At 33.6% G+C, this 22,949-nt stretch overlaps 1 protein-coding gene across 3 annotated transcripts in view; it reads right to left on the reverse strand.

Moving 5' to 3' along the window:
• Positions 1–22,949, reverse strand: part of CFAP47 (cilia and flagella associated protein 47) — a 446,504-nt gene that overhangs the window by 391,771 nt on the left and 31,784 nt on the right. For all 3 annotated transcript variants that reach the window (XM_031660417.1, XM_031660416.1, XM_031660418.1), the window contains exons 4-10: positions 22,056–22,194; positions 19,123–19,351; positions 18,460–18,620; positions 16,716–16,843; positions 14,031–14,266; positions 3,853–4,042; positions 2,276–2,489 (exon numbers count right to left, since the gene is read on the reverse strand). In XM_031660417.1, coding sequence (XP_031516277.1) covers positions 2,276–2,489; positions 3,853–4,042; positions 14,031–14,266; positions 16,716–16,843; positions 18,460–18,620; positions 19,123–19,351; positions 22,056–22,194 — 1,297 coding nt within the window. The remainder of the gene's footprint in view (positions 1–2,275; positions 2,490–3,852; positions 4,043–14,030; positions 14,267–16,715; positions 16,844–18,459; positions 18,621–19,122; positions 19,352–22,055; positions 22,195–22,949) is intronic.

A 22,949-nucleotide genomic window follows, 5' to 3' on the forward strand; every position in this document is an offset into this window, starting at 1 on the left:
TTACAGATAAGACTCCAAGAAACTAGATCTGAATCTCACTAGTGTTTCCTAAAAGTTAACTGTTTTTAGATCATTATAATCAAAATTAGAAAAAAAAATGTAGAATAATGAATCTTTTTTCTAAACATGCTACCTCCTTTAAACTTCACAGCTTATGAAATAACCATCAACAATAAACCTATATAGAGGAAACAATTCATAAAAGAACTGTGAATTACTTTATATCTAAGATTCACTCAACTGGGTTTATGCTCTTCCTTTTTACCCACCATATATTTTCAATAAAAAACAAAATGTCCAAGTATTCACACTTTCTGGCTTTGGTCTACCTCAATCTTCAGCAAATGTTCTTAATCATTAGGATGTTCACCCTCAATAATTAAAACATAAGTATGAAGATATTAGTCACAAAGTCAAATGAAAATTAATTTTTCTTCTTGTCTTCAACAATTCCTCAATGTTTACAGTAGTATAGCTTTAACTGTGTTAAATTCTTTAAGAGAGTGAAAAAACAAGACAGCACACAAATGCTTTGTTGTTCAAAGACAATTTTTGATATTTAAATTTTCCTTCAAGCTCTGAGACACTTAATCACCTTTAGAACCTAGAAATAATTCCTACATATTTTTGAAGTCCTGAGACCTCTAACAGGTAGAGAGGGATAAGGAAAGAAGTAGTGGTGTAAATGCCTTAAATGAGAAAGAGCTGACTATTAACATATCTAAATCCTTATCAGCTCCTTAGAGAAACATCTACAAATAGCTCTGCAGCTTAAGGAGGATAAGTTATTTTAAAATATGCAAAGCACAGGGGACAAAAATTACTACGGAAATAAAGTATTTTTCCTCATTTATTTATTCAAAAATATTTACCAAGTGCCTACTCTATGCCTCACACTGTTCTAAGCACAAGGCATACTGCAGTAAATAAAAACTAGACAAAAATCCCCACCTTATTTTCTTCTCAAAAATTGAAAAGGTAAAATGCATTAAAATGAAATCGAAATTACAATTATCAACACATAAATATACTATAAAATTTATTTCATTACTTAAAGTTACTAATTGTTAGCCAGAAAACATAAGGACTAAATACTGCCTTAACTATTAATATGAAAAAGTGTTCATTGAGAAAAATAATTATGGTCAGGGGATAAATAGTAAATACTTAGCCTTATTTTTAAAATTCTGCTATTTTTAGATCATCTGATTAATACAGAAAGACAGAAACAAAATGTTAATATTAAATTAACACATTATATCTCTATATAGATACATATATAGATATATGCATATATACCTATATAGATACATAGATATATCTCTGTATAGATGTGTACAACCTTAAGAAAGAGTTGAAAAAAGTACATTAAAAATTATTGCTAGAAGCCACCTCTGCAGGGTGGGAGTGAACAGAATGAGCCAGAGAAAAAAACAGAATTTTCTTTTCTATAATACACAATTATTTAAAATGCAGTCTGAGTGGTTTTTATGTTTCTGTGTTTTATGGTATTTGTCAAGTAATAATTTTTAAAAAGGCTAATTTGGATGGAATTTGTAAAACAATAAGATAAACTACAGAAAAACCTGAACTTTTCGAATGGTAGACAATAAAACAATTATGTCTTAAAAATCAAATGATATTGCAAGAAAATGTCTGCAGAATTAAGTGAGCTTAATAACTAACCAAAGCTAAAAAGACAAGTGCAGAAAGCCCAGAGCCATTATAAAGTTTAGATAATTTACTAGTAGTATACAAGCAGGCAGAAAAAAAAAAATGTGCCTTGGAAGGGGTCAAACAAAGATGATAATGATGATGATGATAACCATGATTGTTTTACACAATTTTATTTTATTTTTTAGCTTAAATAAACTCAAGCTTTCAACCATACTTAATAAACATTACTACTCTAAGGACCTGTTACATTTCCAAAGATGATTATTTATATTATTCTTCTATACTTGTCAATAGCATATTTTAAGAACATTTTATATACCATTCACTTCCTGGCAAGTACATATTGAGGTGAAAAGAGGTTCTAACCTAAAACAAACACAGTGGCATTCAACAACCATCTCACTCCATGTAAAAAAAAAAAAAAGGAAAAGATAATTGCAGTTTTATCATTATTATGATTATTATTGCTATCATTAGTGTTAAACAGCAGGATCTGATGATGATGCTGATCATCATCATCTGATGATGATGATGACTCTACATGTCATGTTGTCCATTATGCTATTCCAAATTTCAGGGTTTTAATATTTCATGTTACCTGAAATGTTTATCATGGTCTTTAGACCTGATAGTTGCAGCTCGGTCATTGGGAAAGGCTAACAGCACATCCTTCACCGGCTCTTCACATGAGCGATGATTGTGAGTGCGTGTCGTGGCTGATTGAAGCATTGCAACAGGTGCATAATTCTTGCGTTTTGCCAAGTCTTTGACCACAAAATTTCCCGTGGGATTACGGATCAAAGGCAACATACCTTTTATAGAATTGAATATAAGTTTATAAATGGTATTTTTAATTTCAACTTTAAAAACAATAACCATGAATTAATTAATACACTAGATAATTGATTCTAACTTAAATGCTCAACTCCTAAACACATTTGGAAAATACAAATCATTAATAAAAAAAAGACCTACACACAATTTAGCAAAATAATAAAATGAATAATAAAAATGCATATATAAAAATATAAAATATGATAACTTGAAGGATTTAGGTTGACCCATATGAAACTCAATTTTTTGTTGGTCCAAAACAGGTGAATATCAGCAACTTCATATTGTTCAACATATAAAAGATAATGAGGAATTAGATAAAACAGTAGCAACAAGTAAATCCATGGAATAGTCAAAAGCAGTTGATATTATAAACTGCCTCAACAACAAAACTAAGAAGAATAAAATATAAAAACCATGAAAATATTAAATAAACTGTATACATCAATAAACCGGTGCTATTCAAAGCACAGTCCTCAGAATGGCAGTAATGGCAGTGTCAGCATCTACTGGGAACATTGTAAATGTATGAGTCTTTGAGCCATAACAAGGACAAGCTTAATAATCATTGCCGGGATGCAAGGCATTGATATGTGTTTTAACAGGCCTTTTAGGTGATTTTGATGCATGTTAAAAGATGAGAACCCCTGGGTCAGATCATATTATATATATATTACATATGTTATATTATATATGTATTACATATAATATATTACATATATTATATATACCATATTATATAAAATGTATATTATATATGTAATATATTATATATGTAATACTATATGCAATTATATATTATATATGTTATATATGATATATAACATATGTAATACATATATGTTATATACGATATGTATGTTATATATGTATTACATATGTTATATATGTATTACATATGTTATATATGTAATACATATATTATATAATACATATATAACATACATATATGCAATACATATAACATACATATCATATATTATATATATTACATAAATAATATATAATATATAATGTATGTAATACATATATAATATGTATATGTTATATATGTATAATATATGTAATATATGTATATATGTAATATATTCATATGTAACATGTATATATTACATATATATTACATATGTAATATAATTGCATACATAATACATATGCAATATATATGTTATATATATTATATATATATGTCTTTAGACCTGATAGTTGCAGTTCGGTCATTGGGAAATGCTAACAGCACTTCCTTCACATATATGTGCATGTGTAATAAGCAATTAGTATATTAAAATAATATTAACAACAATAACAACAAAGCCAGATGGGCATTACACAATAGCATACCAGCATCAGATTTCATCACAACTTTCTTGGTCGAAGCTTTGCAGATGCTGTTGAAATTTAAATACATGTGATAGAAAGGTTTTATCGATAAAGACTGCAAATCTTTTTCTGCCACTAAACCAATCATCTCTATCTTCTGCTTCACTTTGAAGACTCCAAGTTGATGTGGAACAAATGAACACATCACATCCTAAAAAAAAAAAGATGAAAAGTAACCAATAATAAATTGGTAGGAAAAATGTTAAAAGCAAATCTAAAAAAAAAATAGTTAATAAAATTTCAAGGAAAGCTAGTTCATAATGGTAATATGAAAGTACTTCAGAAATATACCGCATTGACAAACTTTTGAAATATTCATTATTGGAAAATTATTTAAGAAAAAGTAAACATAGTACCAAAGCAAATTCAGAATGGTGGATTAAGGACTTCCAAAAACCTACTTCTCCAGAAGAGGAAAGAGAACACTGGCAATAAAAATTGTCAAAATGTAGTCCTTTCCGATATTTGAAGATTACCTAAAGGCTTACAAAAATCCAAAGAGTATTTACTTAAAGAAAAAAATGTTGAATCTCTGAAGGAATAGAAGACTGTGCCATTTTTACTTGATGTAATCCCATTGTTTAAGATTCAGCTTTGTGGTCTCCTTGAAAAACAACAGCCTTGCAACTGTGGTAGCTGTGAAAACCATTAGCCTAGTAGCCAAAAGAGGGAAAATAATGAGTTTGGAACACTCCAAACACCTCACTACCAGAGAGATGTACATATTTGTTTTGTCTCTCATGATTCAGAGTTCACTCTGTGTGCACAATTCTCTCTCCAGGGTTCTGTCAAATATATATGTATGTATTACTCTGTGTATGCATATATGCAGCAATTTTTTAACATCTCAGTAACTTGAGGTGGCATTACCATTTAAGGCTAAAAGAAGGCTATTCATAAATAAATGCACAAATAGAAAAATTTAAAAATCACTTGAGAACAAGATATTCAGATGGTATTTGAAAAGCTCTGAAATTTTCCTGGGAACCTAGATTGCAACACACATCTGCAGGAGTGTGTATATTCCCAGAAAAGATTTAAGAAACTTCTCATGTCTCATCTGTGGCTGAATTTGAGGCTCTTTACAAGGAGGAATTAAAGACTAGAAAGAGTTGTAAACTAGTTGACAGAATATTGAAGACATGCCCCAACATACTCACTTATACAGAGGCTCTTGATATAGGCTGTGAGACTTATTGACTCAAGGAATTTAAGGGAACCTTTATCCAATCATTAGCTGAACACTAAATTAACTGAGTAGAGACTTTATTGACTGCACACAATAAAGAAAAAGCTTTCACAGAATTAGTCTAGAGAATCACTAAATAAACAAAACAACAACAAAAAAGCAACAATAAATACTGCAATGCTGATTTCCATAGTTGCCAAATTATATTATTTAAAATGTCCAGTTTTCAACATGAAAAAAAATGTGAGACACTCAAATAATCAGGAAAGTATGGCCAATACCTAGGAAAGCTATAGTTCATAGATAATGTCCCTATGGAAATCCAAATGGTGAACTTATTAGATAAACATGATAAGTTAACTATTGTAAATATTTTCAAAGAACTGAAGGGAAACAGGTCAAAAGAATTAAAGGAAGTATGTGAACAATGTCTCACAAAATACACAATTTCAATAAAGTGTGGAAATTATAAAAAAGAACAAATAAATGTTCTGGAATTGAAGAGTAATGTAACTAAAATTTTAAATTTACTTAAGGGACTCAATAGCAGATTTGAACTAGCAGAAAAACTAACCAATGAAATTGAAGACAAGACATTTGAAATTATTCACACTGAAGAGAGACACATAAGGATGAAGAAGAAAGAACAGAGTCTCAGAGACTTTGGGGACACCATCAAGCATAGTCACATATGTATGATGGGAGTCTAAAAAGAAGAAGAGAGAAAGAAAAGGTCAGAAAAAATATTTGAAGAAATAATAGATGAAAAGTTCAAAAACTTGATGAAAGACAATCTACATATCAAAGAAACTCAACAAAACCCAAGCAGGGTAAATCAAATAGATCCACACCTAAACACAACAAAGTCAAACTATTATAAATCAATGACAGAGAATCTTGAAAAACTGCAAGAAGAAACGTAATCATCACATGAGAAGGATTCTTTAGAGATGAACAGCTAACTTCTCATTGGAAACATTGAAGACAAAAAGGCAGTGGGGAGGCGTGTTCAAATATTGAAGGAAAAAGACTGTACATGCAAAAGTCTATAACTAGCAAAACTATCATTCAAAACTGAAGTATAAATTAAGACATTTCCAGATAAATATAAATGAAGAGAATGTATCATTAGTAGATTTGCATCACAAAAATATAAAGGGAATTCTTCACAATGAAGTAAAAGGACACTGGATAGTAACTCAAATTCAGACAAGGAAATTAAGAGCACAGGCAAATGTAACTACCTACATAGATAAATATAAAAGTATAAATGTACTTTTGTTTGCAATGCCTTCCTGTTCCTATCTAATTTAAAAAGCAATGCATACAGAAATAAGTATTAGAGTATGGATGAGCTTTTGAAGAATAAGCACATATAATTTGTATGACAAGTATAGCACAAAGAGGAGACAAGAACCATAATTTTATTTGAGCAAAGTTTTTGTATACTATACAAACTAAGTTGGCATTAATGTGAATGAGACTGTTTTATGTAAAAGATGTTAAATGTAACCCAAAGGGCAGCCACTAAGAAAATTAAATGTTTTTAAAGTTTCATAAAATAAATAATGATGAAATTAAAATGGTATATTACAAAATATCTATTTAGTACAAAATAAAGCAGTAATGAAATCATAGAAAACTAGGAGGATATGTAATTATAGAAAACAAATAGAAAAATAGCAAATGCAAATCCTATGTTACTAGTAGTTACATTACATATAAATGGATTGGCACACATTTACCTATGTAATAAACCTGCACATCCTGCACGTGTACCACAGAATTTGAAATACAAATTAAAATTTTTGAAAAAAGTAAACGGATTTTCTTTACATTTCTTTCCCTCAGCTGTATTAAGGTATAATTAATAAATAAAATTTGTTTGTAGACATATAGTAAATATATAGTATTTAATATGTAATTTTAAAACAATTAAATAAAGTTAAATAATATACCCTTACTGTTTTGTGTTGAAAATATGTATACCCTCTTATTAACCATAGTCACCATTCTGTACAATAGACTCCCAGAACTTATTCATTCTGTCTAACTGAAATTTTGTATTCTGTGATTGACATCTCCTTATTTGCCATCCACTGCCCCTGGCAACCAGAATTCTACTCTCTGCTTCTATGAGTTCAACTCTGATTTCACATATAAGTGTAGCCATGCAGTATTTGTCTTTCTGAGTATGTCTTATTTCACTTAGCATAACATCCTCCAAGTTCATCCATGTTTTGCAAATGACAAGATTTCCTTATTTTTTAAGGCTGTATAGTATTCATACACACACACACACACACACACACACACACACACCCCACGTTGTATTTATAGAAAAGGGAATGAAATCAGCATGTTGAAGAGATATCTTCACTCTCATGTTAATTGCAGCATCATTCTATAGCCAAAATATGCAATCAAACTAAGTGTTCATCAATAGATAAATGAATACACATAAATGGATTAAATTGTGCAGTCAAAAAGCAGAGATTGGTGAGGTAGGCAAAAACACATAATCGATATAATTCCCACAAAAGGTACACATTGCATACAAAGATACAAATGGGTTGACAGTGAAAGGATAGCAAAATGATATGTCATATGCAAACAATATCGAAAGAGAGCAGGGCGCCTATACTAATATAAGACAAAATAGATATTGATAGAAAAAGTTTTACATTGAAAAAAGAGCATTTTATAATGATAAAAGGGTCAAGACATCAGGAATGAGTATTATAACCATATATGCACCCAATAACATGAAAAAACTGACAAAAGTGAAGGGAGAAATAGGCAATTCAACTATAATAGTGGGAGACTTTGATATGCCACTTCCAATAAAGATTGGAAAAACAAAGCACATGATCAACAAAGAACAGAGAACCGAAAAACCTCGTAAACCAATTAGACCCAAAATATAGCTGTAGAATATTTTTCCCAACTACAGTAGAATGCACATTTTTCCAACGTACACATTTGCACTTTAAATGAAACATTTTAAATATAGACTATGTTAGTCTATGAAATAAGCCTCAATAATTTAAAATGATTGAAATCTGTGCAGTATGTTTTCCAACCAAATGCAATGAAATTAAAATCAATAAGAGAAGAAAATGTGAAAAATTCACACATTTTGGAAATTAAGCAATACACGTAATAACCAATGGATCAAAGAACAAAACCACAAAGGGATTTCAACATTATTTTGAGATGAAGAAAAACTAAAACACAACATACCAAAACATATGAAATGCAGACAAAGCAGTGACGAGACAGAAATTTATGGTTATAAACAAATGTATTTTTTAAAAAGGCCTTTAATCAATATTCTAAACATCCACCTTAGGAAATTAAAACAAAAAGAACAAAGTAAGTTCAAAGTGAGTAAGGAAAGGAATAATAAACACAACAGCAGTAATAAATAATAAAGAGAATAGAAAATGTTAGGAAAAAAATCAACAGTCCTGAAACTATGTCTCTGAAATGATTAACAACACTGAAAATAATTTAACTAGACTTAATAAGCAAAAAAAGAGATGACTACCTTTGCTAAAATCAGGAATAAAAGAGAGGACATCACTACCAAGTTTACATCAGTAAAAAGGGGTATAAGGTTATATAATTAACAACGGAATACCAACTAATCAGATAACCTAAATGACGTGGGCAAATTCTTATAAACAGAAACACAAAAACTACTGAAACTGACCCCCCAAAAATTGATCATATGAATAGCCCCACAACAAATAAAGGGATTGAATTAATAGCCAAAAAATTTCTGACAAAGAAAATCCCAGGACAAAATGGCTTTGGTGGTAAATTCCACCAACCATTTAAAGAAGAATTAGTGCCAATCCTTCACAAGCATTTATAAAAAATTTAAAAGAGTGTACTTCTCAGTTCATTCTGTGGCACCAGTTTCATTCTGATGCCAAAATCAAAAACATTTGTTAAAAATCTGCATTCATGTGTCCCTTATGAAAATATATATGCAAAAATCCTCAAATAAATACTATCAAACTGAAACCAGCAAAATGTAGAAAAGATTATATACTATGTACAAGTATGATTTCAAGTTTGACATCTATATGTCAATGTAATGCACAGTCTTAATAGAATAAAGGACAAAACCACATTATCATTTTAATAGACCCAGAAATAGTAGTTGATAAAATATACTTCCATAATAGAAACATGCAACAAACTAGGAATAGAAGGGAACTCCCTCAAGTTTATAAAGGCAGTCAATGAAAAGCTTACAGCTAACATCAAACTTGATAAGAGACTAAATGCTTTCCCCTTAGATCAGGAACAAGACAAGATACCCCTTTTGCCGTTGTCATTTAATATTGTACTAGAGGTCCTAGCTAGGACAAGTAGGTAAGAAAATAAGCAAACAAAATGAATCCAGATTAGAAAGAAAGATGTAAAATGACCTCCATTCACAGGTGACACGATCTTGTATCCCAAAGAATCCACCAAAAAACTACCAGAACTAATAAATGAGTTCAGCAAATTTGCAGAATACAAGGTCAATATGCAGAACACAACTGCGTTTATATACACTAGCAATGAATAATCCAGAAATAAAACTAAGAACTCTATTTCATTTACATAGCATCAAATAATAATAAAATATTTAGAAATAAATTTTTTAAATAATTGCAAGACGTACGTTGAATACTACAAACATTATTAAAAGGTATTAAAGAAGACATAAATAAGTGTAAAGACATACAATCTTCTGGACCACAGGATTTAATATTGTTAAAATGGCAATATTCCCTAAATAGATTTACAAATTCAACAAAATTCTTTTCAAAATTCCAGGTGTCTTTTTTTTTTTCTTTCTTTGCAGAAATTAGCAAGCTAATGTTAAAGTTCATATGTATTTGCAAGCATCTCACATTAGGCAAAAATGTTCTTTAAAAAGAAAAAATGTAGAAGGCTCATATTTCCCAAATTCAAAAAGTACCATAAAACTGCAGTAATTACAGGCCTGGTGCAGTGGCTCACACGTCCAGCACTTTGGGAGGCTGAGGCGGACGGATCACTTAAGGTCAGCAGCTCGAGACCAGCCTGGCCAACATGGTGAAGTACCTTCTCTCAAAAAAAAAAAAAGACATTGTAGTACTGACATAGGATAAATACAGATGTGCAAAATAGAATTTTTGGTCTAGAAATCCTTACATTCACATTCAATTGTTTATATATGTGACAATATTCTGTGATAACTTGACACCTCTATGAAAAAGAATACATTTCAAACTCTAAATCATGCCATTTACAAAAAATAACAAACAGATTTTTTTTTTTTTTTTTTTTTTTTTTTTGAGACAGAGTCTCACTCTGTCACCCAGGTTGGAGTGCAGTGGTGCAATCTTGGCTCACTGCAACCTCCGCCTCCCAGGTTCAAGTGATTCTTCTGCCTTAGGCTCCTGAGCAGCTGGGATTACAGGCACGTGCCACCAGGCCCAGCCATGTATTTTTAGTAGAGACGGGGTTTCACCATGTTGGTCAGGCTGGTCTCGAACTCCTGACCTCGTGATACGCCCGCCTCGGCCTCCCGAAGTGCTGGGATTACAGGCGTGAACCACCGCACCCGGCCAACAAATAGATTTAAAAGTTTGAGCTAAAATTCTTACAGAAAAACATGGGAACAAAACTTAATGACCTCAGACAGTATATGACTACTTAGATACAATACTAAATGCACAAGAGACAAAAGAAAAAAATAGATAAGTTGAACTTAATCAAAAGTATTACTTTTATCCTTCAAAGGTAACTATCAAGAAAGTGGGAAGACAATTCACAGGATGGAATACAATATTTGTGATTTCTGTATCTGTCAAAGGACTTATATTGAGAATATATAAAGAACTCTTGCAATTCCATAACAAAAAGACAGCCCAATTAAAAAATAGTAAAATATATTCTATTAGTTTTCTATTTTGGCAATAAAAAATTACCAAAACACTTGTTGACTAAAATAACTCCAATTTCTTATCTTACACTTGTCAGAAGCCTAACACAGGATGAAAATCAAGGTGTCAGCAGGATTGTTTATTTCTGGAAGCTCTAGCACAGAATCTGCTTTCTTGCCTTTTCCAGATTCCAGAAGCCACCCCATTCCTCAACTTATGCACCCCACCCCCTTCCACCTTCACAGCCAGAAATCAATGGACAGTAAAGTCTTCCATCACTTTGACACTGATATATTTTCTGTCCTCTATTTCCACTTTTAAGGAACCTGAGAGTATATAGGGTTCACCTGGATAATCCAGGTTAATTTTCCTATTTTAAGGTGGGTTGATTAAAAGTCTTAATCTCAAGTGAAACCTGAATTCTGCTTTGCCATAGAACATCACATGTTCATAATTTCTAGAGATCAGGATAGAGATATTTTAGGGGGTCATTATTCTGCCTATCATAGATATGCATAAATATTTCTCCAAAGAAAATATACAAATGGACAATAAGTACATGAAAATATATTTGTCATCATTAGTTACTGGGGACATTTAAATGAAAACCATAAGGACATGCCACTTTGTACCCATTGGGATGGCTATAATAAAAAAAAGAAGTACATTAACAAGTGTGGTGGAGGGTATGGGTAAATTGGAATGTTCATTGATTGCTGGTGGGAATATAAAATGGTACAGTCACTTTGGAAAATAGTATGACAGTTTCTTCAAAAGTTCAACATAGAGTTTTCATATGACCCCAACAATTCCACTCTTCGGTGTATTTCAACAATATTAAGAAATCTGTCCACACAAAACGTTGTACGTGAATGTTTATAGCAGCATTATTCATTATAGCCAAAAAGTGGAAACCACCCAAATGTCCCTCAGTTGATGACCGGATAAACAAAAGGTGGTATATCCATACAAAAAATATAATTTGGCTATAAAAATGAAGCATTAATACATATTACAATGTGCATGAACCTTGAAAATATTATGCTAAATGAAATAAACCATACACAAAATGTCTTATATAAACATAATATTTAGAGAAAATGACCCAAACTGGAAAACCAACTGACAGAGAATAGATTAATACTTGCCAGAGGCTGATGAATGAGGAGAAGGGGAATGACTGTTAATGGACATGGGGTTTCTTTTTGGGGTGAAGAGAACGTTGTGGAATTAGTGCTAATGTGTGTACTCCCTGAACATATTAAGATCACTGAATTGTATACTATAATGTGTGAATTTTACAGTATGTGAATTACATATCAATAAAGTTGTGATTTAAAAAGAATAATCTGATCACACTTCTAAATAGTCAAAGGCCATTTGACCAGTCTGTGCAGGCCACAGTTCTCCAGTGTCTACTATACTTCTTACATTCACATTTTTACTAATTTGAAAATTAGTAGTGTTGGAAAAATTCATACATGTAGAGGGTTAAAAATAATATTGGGGAGTTAGCTATTAGGTAAGTTTTGAAAGATGCATATGTTACTGGAGAAAAATAATTGAGTCGGTAGGTTTAAGAGACTTGGACTACAGGAAATCTAGGAAGCAGTTAAAAAGAAAACGTTTAGTATAAAGTGGTTAACATTTGTTGCTATTCTATGAAAACTGATAACATCTATCCAAATTTGGAGAGAGAGAGTCATACTAATGAAGCAGTAAGAGATGTAAATAGGAGCTGCATGTATATAAACATGCATACAATAGTTCTTAATTGCAATTGGGAGAAAGGTTCCTTCGATAACTTTATGAACTGCATCACTGCGGTGGAAGAAAGATGATAACATAAGAAACTGAGGAGAAACTGAAAGCATTCATGTTTGCTGTATTTAAGGCAGGGTTCAGCAAACTTTTTCTGTAAATTGCCAGAGAGTGAATGCTTTAGGTTTCATGGGGCATAAGTCTTCTCACAACCACTCAAGTCTGTCTTTTTTTTTTTTTTTGGAGACAGAGTCTCGCTCTGTTATGAGACTGGAGTGCTGGAGTGCAGTGGTGTGATCTCAGCTCACTGCAACCTCCGCCTCCTGGGTTCAAGCGATTCTCCTGCCTCAGCCTCCTGAGTATCTGGGACTAGAGGCACACACCACCACGCCCAGCTAATTTTCATATTTTTAGTAGAGACGGGGTTTCACAGTGTTGGCCAGGTTGGCCTCGATCTCTTGACCTTGTGATCCACCTGCCTCAGCCTCCAAAGGACTGGGATTACAGGTGTGAGCCACCGCGCCCGGCCAACTCTGTCTTTTTGTATGAAAATAGCCTTAGACAACAGGTGAACAAATAAGAATGGCTATATTCCAAAAACACTAATTACCAAAACAGGCATCAGGCCATATTTGACCTGTGGACCATCGTCTTTTAACCCATGGTTTAGAGGATATGGGAAAGAGTTATTTGTGCAGCAATTAAAAGAAAAACAGTTCCTGACAACCAGAAGCTGACCTAGGGCTCACAGGTATGCCTTTGTGTTCTCTTTTTCTGCTTTGTACCAGCAGTACAAGTTCTAGGCCTAGTACATATCACCAGTTTCAAATTTCAAAATTCTACTCAACCTTCAATGTCTGGCTCATACACTACTCTCCTATGAAGACCTTTCTATCTGGTTAGAAGTAAACATTCTGTTATTTGAGTTTCTATATCACGTTGTTACCACTTTAAGATATTTTATATTCTCCTTAAGCCATACCTACCTGTGTATATGTCTAATATTTTAGAGGAAGTAACTGTGTTTTGCATTTCTTTAAATTCCCTAGTGCCAAATGCTTTCGCTGGCACATGACAGGCACTTAAATCATTATGGATTCTGTATGAGTACCAACACAAAAATCTTCATAACGAGGCCACAGAAGAGAAACAATTTATAAACACTGGTAGAACACATGTTGTTTCTAATCATCTGCATAGCATTTTAGCATACCTTAAAATGTTAGCTGCCATGTAAAAGCAAAGAAAAATTATCTTACCACCATACCCCCTTCATTAATCTCGCCCTTTTCAGGATCAATTTTAAAATTTGCAGTTTTTTCAAAGTGGTACGTCAGAGGAAGTACTTCACATTGATTTTTTATGATACACTGAATTTCTGAACGTTCACCCATGAAACAAGGTTTAAAATTAAGAACTGGTCCTGGATCAAACTGTAGTAAAACAGGAAGTCCTGTGCCTGTCAGTGCTAGTTCCATTTTCTGAAATCGTTCACCTGTAAAAGCAATAATAGCTGTTGAATATAAAGTGTTTGGGGAAGCCAGAATATATTTGCTTAGTTTATTTGTTGTCTGAAAGACGTATGCGAATTAGGTAGCTCATTCAGTCTTTTCATTCAACACAATTATTGATTGTCTTCTCTGTGTCATGCCTTGTGGATACAGCAGTGAATAAAAGAGACAACATTCCTGCTGTTACGGACTTTACATTCTAGTGAGGTGACATTAATGATAATCAATCAAATAATGATAATCAACCAAATATGTTTACACAGCATTTCATAGAAGATAAGTATTATGGGTAAAGGTAAGACAGGTTGAGACAGAGCACAAGGTCTTGGAGATTCTGTTTTATGTAGAGATGTCCAAAAAGGCCTCTCCGATAGGGATAGCCAAGATATAAAGGGAGTCTGGAAAGAAATATGTAAAAATCTAGGAAAAGTTTATTCCAGGCAGACAGAACAGCAAGCACAAATACGCTAAGGCAGGAACTTGTCTGTCATGTTCAAATATCTTTAAAGAACCAATGGCTGGAGGAGAAGAGTAGAAAAATGGTGAAAATTGTCAGATTTTAGATATATATATATATATTTTTTTCTTTTTTATTATACTTTAAGTTCTAGAGTACGTGTGCACAACGTGCAGGTTTGTTACATATGTGTACATGTGCCATGTTGGTGTGCTGCACCCATTAACTTGTCATTTACATTAGGTATATCTCCTAATGCTATCTCTCCCCGCTCCCCCCACCCTACAACAGGCCCCGGTGTGTGATGTTCCCCTTCCTGAGTGTAGACTTAAGAAGATTTGCTGATACATTGGACACAGAATAGGGAAATGAAGAAGTGATAAAGGATGACTCTAAGTTTTTTGCCTTAGGAACAGAAATGATGGAATTGACATTTCTTGAAACAAGAGACTGAAGGAGGAGCTGGCTATGAAAAAATCAGGAGTTCTACTTGGGACATGTTAAGTTGAGATACCTAGTAGATATTCTTAAGGAAATGTCTACTAGGCCACTCTATGTTCAAGCTTATGAGTGAAGATGAAGGAGGAAAGAGTGGAATCTTGAGGAGAGAATAAAAGGTGTGTGATATTCATCTCAGATTGTGTAAGAGTGAATGAATGGGCGAATGCAATAGGAATGTCAAACAGCTTAAAGAACTCACTTGGGATTAGTGATTATAGATACAAAGTGAAACCTCTCAACAAGGTTGTGTGTCTTACTCCAACACAATCAGCTTCCCATGTGTGAACCCAATATAAGCTGAAAGTTGAATTTCATAGAATTAGAGGCTTTTCACTCAGTCACTGTGGGAGACAGACCAACAGATATAAGTGCACATGAAAAACAGGAATTAGAATAATGGACAACGGAATAGAAGCTGGGCAAAAATATAAACATGAAGTTTTTGGGAAACTAGAAAGATGATAACAGAAGAACAATTTTGCAGAGAGACAGCAGTGTAACTAGAACCGAAGAAAAAGAGTTTGTATTTTTTCACTTACGCTCTTAGTAGCCAATCTTAGACTCTAAATTACCTTTAAGGCAAACCTAGTAACTCCATCCCTGGCTATTCAAAACTGGATTAACCTGTAAACTTCGTACAAATGTGGAATTTCCATTGCTGTCTAGGATCAGCAGACATAGCTCAATATCACAAAACACAATATAAATAGTAACAGAACAATCCATTTATGCCCAAGGAATATAGTCAAATCCTGCTCAATATCACTTACACTGACATACTTGATTTGCATGAATATCCAGGATGGTGACCTAATCCCTCCTTGGTATAGCTCACTTTCCTGGATTTCATTCATAACCTTCCTAATTCTCTATTTTCTCTTTGATCTGTCTTGCTAAGCTGAACGCCAAATCCCATTCCATTTTTTTCCTCACTATAACCAACCTAATATAACCTGAGAATATAAAACATATAAGGCATCTTGACATGTGGCCTGCAAAACATGTGCAATTATCAATATCCAACAACACTGTCCTGTACTCTACTAACTAGATCTCTAGATCTTGTTTTTGACCGTTCCTATTTTTAGCTCTAAGAGAACTGAAGGATTAATAGAGATGGAATGGGTCATTTGTCCCCATACCAATCCCTGAGAAAAAAACCTAGGCATACATAGAAAAGAAATCAGGGTGTTTTTTTTCTTATTCCTTAAACTCTAGATCATCATGTTTATCTAACATCATTTTAAAATTATAAAGTAATCTAACTTCTAACCTGGAAAATTATTATGTAAATGATTGTGAAGTTGACTTCATAACATGCCACAGATGACACTTTAAAGTCTCTTGAATATGTTTGCTTTGTTTTATTCAATAATTATATATTTTATTAGATTGTCTCTATAGATATTGATGTTCAAATTTTTAAACAATTTAAATGACTACGCATTTGATAATTTTGTTAATTTCACACTTACTTTTGATGGTTTTATAGTCATCATCTCTCAAAAATCCATCTTTACTTCCTACGGACTCAAATCTCAAAAAGAGAGCATAGTCCTGCCTGTATGAAGGTCCAATATCCTTTTTACCGTCAGCCATTAGCCTGTAAAAAAATCACAATGAGTTATTTTTAAAGCAAAGGAGATACCCTTTATAACCTTGTAAGAGGGAATATCAATCCAACCTTTAAATCTATGCAAGCAAATCAATGTTAAGGAATGAAAATACAACCGTGATCCATTATCCAAATTTACTGCACAGAGAGATTTGCCAAAAGAAGGCTACAGAGTATAAAGCTCAGAAAAAATGAGTTCGTGCCAACATCGTCAAAGACAAGAGTAATTTAAATATACCAAGTCATCAAGGTCTTGCTCAAACGCCACTTTCTCTGCAAAGAATTTTCTTTCCAGGCAAAATTCATCTCTAACTAAGGACTCTGATTAATTCTTTACAATAGTCCATCTTACTCTTGGGCATAATAAAAAACATTTGTTACAAATTTGTCTTCCCCAGTGTACTAAGTGCATATTGCCAGCCAGGCTCTTGTTGTGGACAAGTAATTTGGAGAACAAGATTTGCTAACAGTTAAATTTTGTTCGAGGAGAAAAGGAAAGGAAGACTAGGAAGAAGGGAAATAGGAGCAAAGGCAGAGATGGTTTATGTCATAGCTCTGCTCAATGGCTACTTTTACCTGCCTTACCTAGAGGTCAACTCTCTAGCAGTGCAAACTCAACTACATTTACAAAAGACTGACACGTAATATTAAATATGAATACAAATAGTGTGGTCAGAACACATTTAACTAAGACTTCAAATCATACATATACACCTATAATTCTATGCTAGACTCTCAAGTTAATATGCTGCCATGAAAGAGAATAGAATATTTGACATTTCAAAGACTGTGTATTAAACAGAATCTTATAGATTCACCAAAGAAACTACTTGTATGAAAGTATCATTAATAAGGCAATTGTGGATTTACATATAGAACAATTACTTGATTTATTAACCCCTTTAAATTAAAGTAAGCTCAATCTTCCACAGGCAACCCTGTTCCACAAAAAAGAAGTACATTAAACATTACCCTCTCACAAATAAGGGAAAATATTCTTGCAATTGAATCAGTTCACACGTATTACAACCTATCAAGGTGTCACTGAAATTGCCATTATATATTTAAAACAGCATGTTCTTCAAATTTAATAACAAAACATAGTTCATGGAATTATGAAAAATGTACACTAAAAGTCTGTATGAATTTCAGCAAGCAAGTTTGACTGATCCCTGGAACGTACTATAGGTTTAATACTTAGGAGAGTCAGCAATAATTCTGCCCTACCAGAAGCATTGCATCCTCTTTAGAGGGGCCTACAACATGCTGCACACACCTGACTATTCGTGGGGACAACAAGGTCTTGACTGCACAAACAATTTGGGGCCACACTCCAAAACAACTCAAAACTTGCACTTCCACCACCCCATTTCCACAAGGTCTGGGGAGATTTTTAACTTTACATCAAGTATTTAGAACCATATTTAGAATTATTAGAAATATTACTAACCATGTTAGAAACATCTAGAATTATGACAAGAAAAATCTGATTTGTGCCTTCTGGCAAGTTTTACTATTATAGTATTAAACTGAATCTGATTAAAGTGTGGTTAATATACATTCCATTAATACTTAACATTACAATGAAATTAATTTTTGCTTACTTTGGGGTGAAACAAAATGTAATTACAGTCTTTTGATAAGGTTGTAAAGTCCCTTCATTAGGAAGACAGGAGATAATGGTAGTAGTATCTATGTTCTTTATTTTTCTTATGTAGGTGAGATTATTTAAAGCAATATCTGTTCTTTGTCGAATATCTGTACCCTGTAATGTAAACTCAGATATAAAAGAGTATTCACGCAAAACACAAAAAAAGTTTTTGAGGAGGTTACAAAATAATTATTAAAATTCCAGAATCTAGGAAATAACAAATATCTATCTTTAAAGTAACATTTACACATAAATTTGACCAAGGCACATCATAAAATTTGAAAAAAGAAAAATAAAATAAAATAAAATAAAATAAATAAAAAAATTAAAAAAAATTTGAAAAAAGATTAAAAAATTGATGAGAACAGAAATACTTTCAATTAGCCACTGATCTATAAGAAGCACTTGCCTGGTTTACTTCAGATATACATTAGTATAAATGTTAGCTTAATTTCTGAATTTTTTGAGGTTGCCATTGGATACACACGAAATCAAATCTATCTTCCCATGTTAAAAGATATTTTGAATAATTAAAAAGCTTGTTGGTTATTAGTAGATTTAACACAATCTCTTTTAAATCATAATTCCTGATATCCCCATCACACCATTTACTTACCACTTCTTCTCCCACGGCATCATCTTGTATTATGGCCACCCAATTTATGGGCTCTGGGCTATTATTGTGTATACGTGCATGTTTAATTTTTGATGATCCGAAGAAAACAGGACCAAAATGTATGCATTCCAGCCTTCTGTCTCTACTCACGTTTAATAATTCAATAATCTGCTCAACCACATGAGCTTTGATACTCAAGAGCATCTCAGGTTGACCTTGCAAAATCACTCTACAGGATAATAAAATATGCACATACATACATATTTTAATTAGAATTCTATACACTGTTTTTCTCCTACACATTTCAATAAACAGAAACTTTATAGAATCACATTATAATTAAAACTCAGTAGCCTAAGAGTAATTCCTTTCACGTGCATACCAGAGGTTATCAGGTTCTTCTGTATATCTGCATCTACAAAATGGAATGGCATATGTGCAGCCTAATCTACTGTCTTCAGGAAACAATAAAGTTGTAAAACAGTCTCATGAATTGATCTCCGAAAAAACTCAATGACATATTCATATTGCCCATTATTTAAATGATTTGTATGGTTACCTCTAGCTCTCAAATTCTGAAACTATTTTCTAATTCTTCTCATCTCGCAAGTCCAACAGCTAATCTTATCCCCATCCTTACACCTCAATTCCTTACAATCTAACGTATCTCAGTAAAACCCACTGCTGGCTAGGTGTGATCTCACACCTGTAATCCTAGCACTGTGCGCAGTCAAGGAGGGAGGATTGCTTGAGTCCAGGAGCTCGAGACAAGCCTAGGCAACACAGTGAGACCCTATCTCTACATCAACAACAACAACAACAACAAATTTAAATAGCCAGGCATGGTGGCACACACCTTTAGGTCCAGCTACTCTGGAGGCTGAGGTAGGGGAATTGCTGGAGCCTGGGAGGTCGCTGCTGCAGTGAGCCATGATTACACCACTGCATTCTAATCAGGGTGACAGAAAGAGATCCCATCTCAAAACCAAAACAAAACAAAAATCCCACTTCTTTGCTGAAATATTTCCCCATTAAACTTCCCTTCTCAGATGAATTTCAATTCTCTTCGGGAATTGCTCTTTCATTTTTATCCCTCTCTGGCATAAATGCAATCTTTCACTTTAGGCCCATCAGATACCACAGATAACTGACTGCTCCACAACTATCACCTATGCCCTTATCTTATGCTATATCCTATAACGTTGGGCATTGAATTGCTCCTCCCTTAGCTTCCTTGATACCATAATTTCAAGATTTTCTTTTAACTCACTCAGGCCCCACCTTCTCACACTTCTAAGACTGGGACCTTTTTTAAACTTGATGAATAGTTAATATGAATAGTAGTGTTTTTTTTCTCTTACTCTTTCTCACTCTACTCTCCTTCTCAAATTTATTCTCAACACTTCTGTTTCGTCTACCACTTATACACTGATCATCTTCAACCCTATACAGGCTGAGTATTCCTAATATGAAATCCATAATGCTCCAAAATCCCAAACTTTTTGAATGCTGATATAAAACTCAAAGGAAATCCTTATTGGAGCATGTCAGATTTCAGATTTTTAGATTAGGGATACTAAACTAGTAAGTATAATGCAAATATTCCAAAATCCAAACAAAATTGAAATCTAAAACACTTCTGATCTCAAGTATTTTGAGTAAGGAACACTCAATTTGTACATCTAAATCAAATTTCTTTCTGGGACTCAAGATAATGTAATAAGCCCCAGCCAGCTCCACCAGGAATCCGAGAAGTAAAACCATTCCAACATATCAAAACTGAATTTAAGATCTTCTCCCATAACCCTGTTCCATCTTTTATCTTCCTTTGCTACAATCAGTCACCAAATCCAGTCAAATCTACCTCCATAGCCTATCTCCAATTTGCACACTTCTGTCAGTCTTCTCAGTTGACCTTACCTCAGACCTTTGTCATTGTCCTCTTGCTTTACTGTAATTTCTAGTCAAGCTTCTCGTTCCACATTTGTACTCCCTGGTCTGTTTTGCACACTGCCACTAGCATGATCTTTCTAAAATACAAACTAATCGTGACACTCTCATCTTAAAACCCCCCTAAGGCTTCATAGCCTTCACAATAAAACCCAAGCTCCTATAAGGGCTCACACCTCTTTATCACATATTTATGACTGCGATCTTCAGTAAAAAAATGTATTTTACATTCCAATGCCGGAACACACACACACACACACACACACACACACACACACACACGGCACAGATGCATTCTGATATTTTTAAGTTGTTTGTTAAAAATACTGGTGATGGTCCATTATATTGATTGCACATTATACCAATGAATTAAGATATACCGCACAAAAATGCTGGACTACAAAGCCCTTCAAACTAGACCATTCCATTCAGTTTTTCTGGTCTTGTCTCCTGCCACTCCCCACCTCCATCTTTTTAATTCTACATTGCCAAAGATACCTTGGTGTGCAATACTGTCTTTTTGCCTCTAGGATTTCCAGTATGTTACTTGCTCTGCCTGAAATCCCTCCTCTACACTACTCCCATCACTAACTCCCACCACCCCTACACACACACACACACACACACATACACACACACATACACACACCCCAAATCACATCACTGCTCTTTGCCTGGCTAATTACTACTCACCAATAAGTATTTGATTCAACTATCACCTTGTTAGTGGAGCCCTTCGTTGGTCCACTCTCTCACCTCAATGAAATTCAAAATAGAAGATCCTGTTATGTGTACCCATATGCCATCCTCTAGTTCTTCCCATTTCTTAAAAGCCTACTGCTTGGCAAATAGTAGAGACTCAATGAACAATGCTGAATGAAAGAACAAAGGAGCTTACATACAATCAAAGTCACATCTGAAGGGTCAAACGGGAAAGCATTGAGATTCGTATTAGAATTTTTAGAACCACACTATATACTCACATTGCCTCTTCATCTACAATTCTTGGGTGGTCTGCACAGAAATCTACTTTAATAACCACTGATGACTTAGCATCCACAATACCACTAGTTGGAAAAATGACGATGGGTAATTGGCCACAGTATTCTGTCTTAAATATGCCTGTAGGGAATAAGAGCAGTTGGTTTACATCTAGACGCTTACAGTGTTGCATGCACACTCTCAGTAGGGGACCAACATACTTCACAGAGTAGATCAAGTTTGCCTAACCCATGGTCCATGGGCCACATGCAGCCTAGGACGGCTTTGAATGCAGCCCAACACAAATTCATAAACTTTCTTACAACATTATGAGATTTTTTTGAGATATTTTAAGCTCATCAACTATTGTTAGTGTTAGTGTATTTGATGTGTGGCCCAAAACAACTCTTATTCATCCACTGTAGCTCAGGAAAGCCAAAAGATTGAATACCCCTGGAGCAGATGGTCTACAGTGTACCAAGAATTAAAGCTTTAATTGTAAGTCCAATCTCTGAGGTCACTCAACAAATATGATCCTGTTGTTAGAACTCCACTCTCACCAATAGTTAAAATTATCTGTTTACTACGTTCAGACACTTATGTTAAGAGCTCTGCATAGGTTATTTAATTTCCATAAATAATCTATGATATAATATTTTCAATCATCACCTCCATTTTACAAGAAGCAAAACAGAAGCTTTGAAATGATGAATGACTTGTTCAAAGTCACACAATTACTGTGGTAGATTAGCTTGTTGACCACAATTCTTCACCTTTTTCCACATTTGTATCTTTGCCCTATTGTTCCAGAGTTTCTCACTGCAGGTCTGTGGATCAGCTGGGTGACTCTGCTCCACATTTGCTCATTCTAGGGCATGGGCCAAAAGGACAGCAAT

The sequence above is a fragment of the Papio anubis genome, chromosome X, assembly GCF_008728515.1.
Source record: "Papio anubis isolate 15944 chromosome X, Panubis1.0, whole genome shotgun sequence".
Classification (NCBI taxonomy): Eukaryota; Metazoa; Chordata; class Mammalia; order Primates; family Cercopithecidae; genus Papio; species Papio anubis.